This window comes from Ptychodera flava (assembly GCF_041260155.1).
Source record: "Ptychodera flava strain L36383 chromosome 23 unlocalized genomic scaffold, AS_Pfla_20210202 Scaffold_23__1_contigs__length_28996876_pilon, whole genome shotgun sequence".
Classification (NCBI taxonomy): Eukaryota; Metazoa; Hemichordata; class Enteropneusta; family Ptychoderidae; genus Ptychodera; species Ptychodera flava.
In genome coordinates, this window is record NW_027248277.1 from 12,488,975 (window position 1) to 12,500,340 (window position 11,366).

The 11,366-nt window shown below is 37.1% G+C and overlaps 1 protein-coding gene across 1 annotated transcript; it reads right to left on the bottom strand.

The window, feature by feature from the left end:
- Nucleotides 1-3,142: 3,142 nt before the first annotated feature.
- Nucleotides 3,143-8,448, bottom strand: LOC139123968 (CUB and sushi domain-containing protein 2-like). The gene is made up of 7 exons (XM_070690114.1): nt 8,420-8,448; nt 8,243-8,301; nt 6,800-7,213; nt 6,369-6,536; nt 5,392-5,445; nt 4,828-4,934; nt 3,143-3,934 (listed from the first exon to the last, which is right to left on the bottom strand). Exons 1-6 carry the CDS (start codon nt 8,422-8,424, stop codon nt 4,852-4,854), a joined length of 783 nt encoding a protein of 260 aa, XP_070546215.1. The 5' UTR covers nt 8,425-8,448; the 3' UTR covers nt 3,143-3,934; nt 4,828-4,851.
- Nucleotides 8,449-11,366: the final 2,918 nt, after the last annotated feature.

The window sequence follows — 11,366 nt, forward strand, 5'->3', positions numbered from 1 at the left end:
GACCAAGGGGGCAAATGCCTTGACCTAAAATTAACTGGCTTTGCTTATTATATTCTGTTCAGACAGAAGGGATATTTCCTTGACGTATAATTTCAAGAATGAATCAAAAACCAACATTATTTGCATTAATTCTAATAATAACATTAAGAATGAAAAATATCTAAGAATAACATTAAGATGAAAAATTGAGAGAGAGAGAGAGAGAGAGAGAGAGAGAGAGAGAGAGAGAGAGAGAGAGAGAGAGAGAGAGAGAAAGAGATCAAAAGCGTATATGTACTCCTTCAATATTTGCCAACCCTAGACTCTCAAGAACCATACTAAATTCTAAGGCTAATACTAATACTTTTACTTTATTGTCAAATCTAAGTGAAAATTATCTTTGGCACCAGGCGTTAAAAGCAAAACACTTCAACTACATAAAGAACAGTTACACAAAACGAAAAACTACACATAAGCCAATCCTAAAATCCTCTGTTAAAATGGAAGCTCTGCTTCCTGACGATAGTTATGACATGTTCTTATTTAAAATGGCAACAGCAGACGGGATGAGCGATTTCTTAAAAACATTTTTCTTTGCTCTAGGCACCAATAATCGGCGACCCGAAGGTAAATATTGGAAATGACTATGTAATGGGTGAGATTTGTCATTCAAAATCAACAAGCTTTTCCTCAGAAGAGCCTGTGTGTACATTTTTTCCAGGTCATTGAATCGTACCCCAACTAGTTTGTTGCAGATATTAACAAGTCTTGATAATCTCGTTTTATCTCTGACGGAGAGATGGCCAAACCAAGAGATAATATAAAAGTTAGCACAATCTCGATACAGCAACGATAAACCGAAACTAGTACATGGGTGCTGACATTGAAATTCTTAAGTTTACGTAAAAGATACATGCGTTGCTGAGCTTTTTTGTAGATGTTATCGGTGTTTAACCTGAAACTGAGATCCTTATCTAAGTGTGAGCCCAAATACTTGAACGATGTCACAATTTCTACATCTTGACTGTCAATACGAATGGGTGTCATTTCATTTGATTTACAATTACCAAGAACCAACTCTAACATAGGTGAAATCCAGAGGCAGATCAAACGACGTGTCTGTCCCAAGCACTGAAAGGGCCCTTTTAAAACCTATAATAAATTATTTTGGTCACAGCTCAGAGTTTTATTAACATTCATATATCATGCTTGCAAGTACACTGTTGTGCGCGTTTTATAAACTTATATTCCAAATGAAAGTAGCACCACAAACACATTCACTTTGTGAACGATATAAATGAGATTGAGAAAAATATAAGGTTTCTTCTCGGACATTGCTATTCTAGTAGGTAGTTTTCGATTATATCGAGTTCCTAAATGTTCAGAAATGCCCCTCTTTTTACGTATTTTAGAACATTATCAGATTGAATTGCATTTTGAAAAAATATTTGTGACAGAAATGTGAATTTAATCGCGTATGCGCTTCATTTCCCCAGTTCCAATAATGTAAGTATACACATTGCTAAGCAGCTATATTTTAAATAGATCCGACCTTTTTTTTTCTTTTTCCTCTGCTGAAAACTAGTACAGGGAACATGCCAGAAAACAGATAACCTCGACGTAAATCTGAACGCTTTGAACCATGAGCCTTTGCCGGCACGGCCGGCAGTAAAAGATGTTAGTGATAGCGAAGTAAGATAGCGAAGCAGCTTGGGTACTTGTCTTCAAACGACAACCAGACATAAGGATGGCCAGGTGATCAGTTGTCCGGTCGAGAAATGTTTTTCGCCCACCATACACCTACATACAAAGCGCGTGATCAAAAACCATACATCGTAAATGGATTGAGCCAGTGGCGTCTGGCCGCACCTGTGAGGTGTAAGGTGCCTCTCGGAATGCGCTTTTGCCGAAAATTACATGGCGCTTATGTAGTTAGGCTGAAGGTATACTGTCACCTGTTCCAATTTTGCCGCAGTTACCATGGAAAGAGAAAATCTAACCAATCACAGATTTTAAGCGGGTGGCCGCTTTTTAAAAACAGCGCCTCCGCTGTGACCATATATGGGCATATTTAGATTAGAGGTGACTGTATACCTTTAAATTAATTAAATTCTTTCTTTTAGGTCTAACGGATTTTTGCACGCGAACGTGTACGCCAACGCCAACGTGGATTCTTCGCGCTCACGTGCACGTAAAACGTGTAGCCAAACCTCTCTAGTAGAATTTAATAAGAATGACCGACACGAGAGAAATGAAAGAGATATGACATCGTTCTGACTCACTAAGAAGGCTGTCTTCAGCCTTCAGGCACCACCCGCGCCATGGATACGCCTGATGTCACTTCAGTGCAGGCGTGTGAAGCGCTATGCGGCAGTTGGTATGCAGTGTTGACTTTGAGTCAGCTTAGGTGGGATATCAAAGGAACACTCACAACGATGTGAATAAGCGGTTTCCTGGCTATTCCGGAGATAGGTAATGAGCAAACCATCGGTAGAAATTATAGCGAAGAAATTGGGAGTTTTATAGTGAAGGAATTGGAGGTTTTGGCATACCAACCTGTGGTGTTCCTTATTTAGATCTGAAACTAATATAAAATTTTGAAAATGATATTAAATTCGTCCGTACTCAATTTCAATGAGCCTCATTCTTCACCAGGCCTTTGCCCTTTTTCACTTAATTGTCAATTCATTCAACTTTTGATCAAATACAAGCTGTAGGAAGCTCAGCTTGATATTCAGCAAAAACTCGAAACATATGACGGCAAAGTAATTGAATTTGTTTGTAAACATTCCTTCATGACGATTGTTCGATTTTCTGGCAAACAAGTGTTTACAAACCTGTGGCTAAATCAGCGTATTCGAAACTTTATTGGCCACATGAACCATTTTATAAATGTGAAGAATACGTATATTAAGAAGCCAAAGTTAAAGTATTGCTTTCACTGTCTTTCAATTCTTAATTGCACATTTTTTTCGGCAGCAACGGTTAGTGTACGCTTTTAATTTTGTTTAGCTCTATGCTATGCCCTGTGTATGGGTATACACAGTGATATAATGTAAGTGTATAACGACAATAATGTCCAGGAGGCATTGTTAATTTGAAAAGAACTAGGAGCTTTATTTCGCGTCTTTCATATGTTTAGTTATACAGAATATACTGTCCGCAAAAAGCAACATCTTTGAACAAAACATATCTTATATCGATAGCTCCTCTATTTATCTTGCAATCAGAAAACCGATGAAAGTCTCAGGTGCGGAGTCTTTCATTAAATGGAGCATAAATTATTCTTTAAAAATGCTAGCCATCCATGTCATCCATAGCACCATCATTAACGTCGGTTGTCATGGTTACACATGGTATTGCTCTGTAAACAAAGACTGATAAAACCTGACCAAACACCGACTGGTCCTGAGCAAGAATTGCTCGACTACCAGACGAACACAGGATACCAACAAACAAATAATAGGAAACTTTAACCACTCTCAATCTTATAAATCATTAATGGAATATTTTGGAGATATTATGATCACGGCTTGTTTTGAATAAAATTATATAAAAATGTGGCTTTATCGAAGATAAACGTACAATGATTAAGATTTCTCAAGCTCACGTTACGCCCTTGTAAATTGCTTCCCGTAATAGGCTACACCAATCTATGGTTTAGTGTGAACAATATACTCAATCACTAGGACATGAACAACTACAAAATGTGTCTTATTTGACGAATTTTCCAAGCCATGGGTCAACTTATAGACTAGGTAGGTCTAGCAGAGTAAGATCTCGTTGTAGCAACGTCATCAGGCAAACCTTCATGGACGATACAGAGAGATCAGAATTTTTAAACATTATTACAAAGCAATTTTTTTTCGGAATAGAATCACCAGCAAAATAGATTACCATTGCTTCTTGCAGTATTGAAAGTCACCATAGTGGAAGGCGAATGTAAGACATTTTCCTGAAATAGAGAAAATCAATCAAGCCGATTACTTACATGAAATCATATTTAACGCGATTTGAACTAATTTGGAGAATTGGATCTTCATATTGTTCAATTTATCAAAAGTGTTAGCTGCCCTATAGTTGTCATTGCAATATTACAAATTACTCATAAAAACAAGTGTCTAACTAATAAAGAAAAGCAGATGAGCTTACATTAGCATATTAAACAGGCATTACGTCACTATCCAATTATCCCGAATTAGTTTCAATTGTATAATTTGTCTTAATACACATTTCAATGACTACTGTAATATAGAAAAACGTGTAACATTGTGTAAATTTGTTATTTTTTCAGTTTTGAAGGCTCCGTTTGAGCTCTGTTAATTAGAGAAACTTGAATTGGAAAATGTGAAACTCAATTTATCTTATGTTACAGTGAATGGGATGTTCTGAAAATGTCTAATTTAATCTAATAGTCAGAGGGGCGTTACATTCCTGTATGAAATCCCGTTCAGCGTTTTGCTAAGTAGCTGCAACTTTTGACTATTTTTAATGCTTGTGTATCAAGGTCAACTGCAATTTATTGTTCTACTGAATAGAACATGTTTAGATACACCGTATTCAGCTATGACAAGTCAGCTGTACGTGTGAAGACTGCATTGTTACGGTAGACTAGTGAATACCGGCGCTGATAAGCTTTCATATGTAAACAACAAAATTGCATCTTACAAATACAGACGCTGTGTTGACAAGCTGAAAGCTGCCTGTGAAAATGCTGTTGGAGTAGAATGAGACCTTGGGATTGCCATAAAGAAAATAAAATTAATGATAATGAGCATCAAAATCACAGCTACTGGTCCTTGAATTCAGAATTTCGTAGAACGTGCAACATAAGACACAATTATGTACCTTTAAGATGTCTTCACGCCAACGTTAAAAAGAGAAAGTCATGCATGTAAGCGTTAGGGTTGCAATCATGCAAGCCAGTCCGTGAGCATTTTGCTCGACACCAGAATCTGAAAAATGAAAAAAAATCGTGTTTAAGTTGTAGACGATGTGTAATGAATGTATTTGAATAATTGTACGCATTGTGCAATGCTGCCATATTCCGAAGATCTACTCTGCTGAAGCTAAACACACACATTATGCTGTAAATAAGGTAGCATTTTGATGTGCCCCTCCTCTGGTCATCAAAACATCACAATCATGTGCTTTATCTGCTATTTTTAGTTTGTTGGATAATGTTTCTATCTCCGCCGACATCATTGTTTTACATAGCTGTCATATCCAGTATTAATAATCGGACGTGTAAATATTGAATGGCAAAGATAGTTACGTAAAAGGTCACAAATCGAAAGCTTCACTTACAAGTGTTTTTTATTTAATATCTGTTACCATTAACAGCTATAACCCAATGCAATTATTTGGTTAAATCAAATTGAATTATTGCAACACTATGTCTTCCTGCTTTACCTGCTGTTGTCGGCTGAATTTTTGTCGTTGCATCTTCTGTAGTTGGCGCGGAGTCTAAAAAGAAGACAAGCCGGTGTCGAATTAAAATTGACAGCCGCCATTAACAATGCCACACAGCATATCATACACCACCAACTTTGCAAAATTCATCGATATGTATATATACATTCAATACAATTGACAGTAATCATATTCCCCTAAACGTGTCTCTTATTCAAAATTTGAACGTTTCCCCTTTACAGAATCAAAATTGAAAAAAATGACATGTAAGTCCGATATTTATCATAAGGTCTTACAGGGGTCATTGACATAAACAATAAGTAAATCAAGCTAACTGTAGTATACAACAATCAAGCACGCTCAAAATAAGGTCAAAATAGGTGAGACCACATAAATACACAGACTAGCGCAAACGCATATGCGGACATTTTATCCCTCATATAGTCCTTCGAGAGAGACTAAAAAATGATAAGGTCGATGGCGTATTTCGGCGAAACTGCCTGCAAAATAACAATCATTTGAAAAATGGAGGCAATAATGATGTTGATGTTGAAGCAGCGGATGTCTAATCGGCACTGACAATGTTTGACGAAACAGTTTTTAAACTACCAAGCATGCTTGAGAGATGAGTACTGTTTCCTTTCCGATTCATAAAATTGATGGTTATTTTCACAGCATGCAGCTACGTTGACCGAAAGAGACACTTTTTGTAGAGTTCTTTCGTGGACGATGGCCATCATTCCAATCACTTAATGAAAATGTTTAAGAATGCATGGCTATGTCCGACAGGTCTTCTCGTCAAAATAAGTGATCATTTACCCTTCAATTTCTACAAGCTATGTACAAAATCTAATAGAGATCGACAGTGAAATAATTATTCGTGAATTTCAACATAATATTAAATATATTATATAAACTTCGTTTTACCTGGAGTCGGATAAATGATGACGATTGGAAGCAGAAAATTACTTTGTTACCTGAACATGTTGGCTTATCATTGTCCCAATCTCCGTCATAACAAGTAAGAGTTCCTTCACCAACAAGATGGTAATCAGTATCACATGTATAGGTGACAGTGTCTCGATGTGCAAACGTACTGCCTTGCCTCTGCCCATTTTCAACAGTTCCCGGATCGGTACAAGCGCCTGGATGAGAATGAGAGAAGTTTACTGTCACTATACTTATAAAAAACGAGATTGCACACCAGGATGACAAAGAAATTAAATTCGGCTACGTGTACAGTTTAACATGTCATTGTCATGTGTGCAGAATGAAAAAATCCATACTACAACCGATACAGTACATATTATGAGATAGAGCCTCGTTGCACTAGCGATATTGTTGGTCTTTTTCCTACTTACGATAAAGGACGAAAAGAAATAAAAAAGAGAATATGGGCGAGGCCTACCAGGTGGACAATTACTCGTACTGGTTGATCCTCCATCCAGAACGATACATGCGTCATCATTGGCTGCGTTGTTATCATTTGTTGTCGTCGTCACCACGCAGATATGAGTGTACGATACACACGCAACATCTGTTACTATCGTTACAGTTGCACCAGTATTCGATGCCTGGCCATCAGCGGTGACAGGGATGTCTGATGCACTGGAACCTAAAGTAACTGTATTAGCAACACCTTTTGTTGTCGCGTCTTCGAAGTTTGCATTGTCTGTATAGTACAGGTTCACTTCGGTTACAGTAGCTGCAGTGTTGCTGATCTCACAGACATCTATATCGAATGTGTACGCCGTGTTTGAATTACAGAGCCCTGTACTTAAAGTTCCTGGTGTCGAAATTTCGAAACTGTCAACACCTACATCTAGAAATGCAAGATAAAACAAATAGGGTATTTATTTACGACTGTAACAGCTACCCTGTGATGAGTGTCAAAACTATACATTCAAAATGATGAACAGGTGATTCTGCTAGAGAATATTAAGCGGGGATTATATTTCATAGCTATTGTGTGTACTAACGGTTAGGGAAACACATGTACAAGTCGGCAGTATAAGGGTTTGAATTTTTAAAACCTGGCAATCTCAGCTTGTGAAATTAAAATAAATCAAATAATTTGTATCTGTAGGAAATACGATTATCCTCATGTTGGTTTGGTTTATTACGATGAAAAAGTAGTAGTACACTTCACAAGTCATAACAGGCAAATACAAAATTTACATATCAGTGGTAATGTGGAGCCAGAAAATATAGCTGTTCGCTAGTCGAGCCTGGCCCATTTACAAAATTTAAATTAGTTAGGTTAACACGTACGCTGTTATACAAAGAGTTCTACAAACATTATTTTATATTTATATGATACAAGTTCGATATCAGAGCGAGGTATTCCTGAAAATTCTTACACAATGATGTGACGACTATTGTGATTTAACTAGTTCACTGTAGGTATTCCTGTAACAGATACTCTCTCAGTGCTTTTGTAAAGCTATGCCTGGAAGTATGAACTTTAATTACATTAGGCAACGAGTTCCATAATTGAGGACCCGTATAGTACGAAATTGCCGATTGACCTTTACATGTGTACATTTTCGGCAATGTTAAATTCATCCCTACTTTTTGACGGGTGTCATAACAATGATCCACAACTTGGAAATAGTCTATCATGGGATGTGGTACATTTTGATGATATAAATCAAACACAAAATTACCAACAAGCAGCTTGTAAAGCTGTGGAGCGATATTTTCCGAAAACGATATAATTATCACATTTCAGAAACAATACTTTTTGAATAATACACCACTATAGTTTCGTACCGCAAACCAAACATTAAAGAAAGGTAGTCCTTTAAATTAGCTCAAAGGAACCGATCAAGTAGAAGTAGATTTAACTTACCTTGAGCAGTTGTCTGGGATACCACCGTTACGATGATACCTAGAATAATGAATGCGTTCCTGAAATTAAAGATGATATATAATATAATTGTTCTCCCATCAGAGTCTGGGTGGTATAAAGAGAAGTCGACGTTGTTGAAGACTTTAGTGTGAATACCTGAAAAGCTGTATACTTTACCTCATTTTACTGGATATGAGTCGACTGTTTGTTCGATCGCATCAATGTGTCCGTCTGCCGCTTTCAAAGTGACTTTATAGGTTACAAATTGCATTATGGGCGTGTTCTCTTCTTCACACGACCAATAACGATAGGCTTTCCCCTTTATTTGGTCTTCCTGTTAAAGATCAACTTACTACCATCACTAAGGTATCCAATTGAAAAGCTTCGATGTACTACGTGCAAGAAGGCTATTGGCCGTAATATCGTCGTTCGATATTCTATGTGCTCGAACGCTATAGGCCACAATATCGTCTGCATGGATATACGACCTTATTTAGTATCTATTGACAGAAATAGGCAGTCATATCATAGTGACAGATAATCTAAATGCGTATATTGTAATAAATCTTAATTCGCGATATTTGCATTCCTGATTTTGGACAAGAAGGATCAAAATACTTGCCAATGTCATAAAAAATGTCGCCTAACAAAAATACGAACAAAAGAAGTGTAATTTATTGAGTTATTGAATTTTCTCATGTGATCTAAGTCCTAACATGATTCGCAGCCGACAGGTATAATCCTGCTCTAAAATACAGGGTTTCGCAATTTGAAATTTCGGGAAAAGTTGCATTTTCTGAGCCGGCGCAAATGTGACTGTTTAATCGGCCTTTGCTTGTGTGTCATTCACTCCTATATCATTAATATGCATTTATTTGTATTTTAATACTTGATTTATCCCCTTTGTATATGGACCGGTGGCATTGGAATGCAAATAAAACCTAACCATAATATGCATCATGAAATGTGTATGCCACTTTGTGAAGTACAGTCAATCGTCTCTTTTGAAAAGTGATGCCAAATAAGACTTCACTCGAGTTCATTAACTGATAGAACCGAAAGATAGGATCAGAACAACGTAATAGCAGTTTGCCTAACAGGCAGTACGCAATATTTGAAATTAGTGCTCCAACCAGTGGAGCAAACATATCTAATTTTACTACAAAATTTACGCTGTTCCTATGAAAGAAAATGTGGCATTCCTGACTTCATTTTAGAATACTTTCCTATCAAGCACGTTACTTTTGCTAAAACATTTCTACTACCGATTTTTCACGGAGTTTCATTGAGAGGAAATTCACTTTGTTTAGATCAAAAGCTGTGGTTATCGGGGCTACTATGCAGTAAAAGTAAAACTAATGAAATTCAGTCATTCGCACCCTTAAACCGACCAATTTGAAGTTCACTGTTTTTCAACAAATCTTTGATTCACAGTGGTAAACAGTTATTATGACATGATAGTAAACGTTAACAGAGTACAATACACAACCTAGCCTAAACACTTGGTGCAACATGTAGGACATGAAACAACGTCACCTTCAATCATCTGTCAAAAGAAGAATATTTCCAAGTCAAAATTAACTTTTAAATTTATAATTTTCACTAATGTTCATTGTAATAAATCGTACGTCAAGACACACTGGCCGCTTTGAAGGGCCGACAAACCTTAAGTACTTCAACGGACGCAAATGTGATACATGGGGCTATGTAATTCATGGGGACGCGCGCAACAAAATTTTCGTTCACATTTTATTTCAGAATCAACCGTAATGGCCACTTGGTGACGTTCGCATCCAAATACATTGTAAATCTCCTAAATCTGCCAACACGATGAGCTTGCTTGACACCCAGTGCAAGGGTGAGCCATTTAAATTTGCATGCTGACATCCTACGTTCCGGACCAAAGAGGACGATATACTATGTGTAAGGTGTCTTGCAGCAGAAAACCTATCGGGAAATTCGGGAGCCCCCGTCCACTAATAAGAGTTTAAAGGAGAATACAGGAAACATGCGAAAAAGGAGGTTTAAACTACATGTATGTGTAATAATCTGAACAAAAAACCCCCAAAAACATAGTACCTTTCGCGTCGGAGAAGTAAAACTTAAGTAATTGAAATGACGTGATAAGAGTGAAAATGTACCAATGCCAATCCTCCAACCTTGGAAGGCACAACATCTCTACCACCTTTTACTGACACGCGTTCGGGCATGGGCGACTACAAGTGCATCGTACGACGTATCCCTTTTTTGATTCAGCAGTTCTTATTTCTATCTCATATTGCCCCTCTGCCTTTGTCAGTCTCTCTGTCTGGGTCAGTGCCTGTCTGTCTGTCTGTCTGTCTGTCTGTCTGTCTGTCTGTCTGTCTGTCTGTCTGTCTGTCTCTCTCTCTCTCTCTCTCTCTCTCTCTCTCTTCTCTCTCTCTCTCTCTCTCTCTCTCTCTCTCTCTCTCTCTCTCTCTCTCTCTCTCTTCTCTCTCTCTCTCTCTCAGAGGTTTACTTTTGTCATATGACTTTAGAATGACTGTTTTGGTTCAACATCAAAATGTCGTAGAAATCAGAATTAGAAGGGGAAAATTATTTTTAAGTTACTCTGATTTTCATTTACGAATGAAATAATGTGGCTGCTTACGTCAAATAAAAGTGTGCAAAGGGCATAATAAGGATTACGCCACACCTCTAGCCACATCGATGATTTTATAGACTGTAGACTTGAAAATTATTTACAACCGCCTACTGGCTTAAAGATAGTACTAACAGAGAAGAAACAAAATACATTATTTATGACTGTCAAGGCCTTCTGTTAATTTAATTTGATTTAACATATTGAAGTTGATTGCACGTTTTACATAACACTGCTTATTTGTTCGTCCTGCGATTTACAGTACATATCATGTTTGAAGTGAGACATACTGTCTAGCTAGATTGAAAAAGAAAGGGATATTACATATTACAATTAAAATTATTGAAAAATATCATGTAACTTTTTGAAATATATTTACAAAACAACCACAGCTTATCTTTTTACACTGAAACTAAAACTCTCAACTATTTTATCAATTTTTTGGCAGATAACCTCGACGCTTGTGTTCAATTTATGTCAAGTATTGCAGTGGTGATTGGTGTA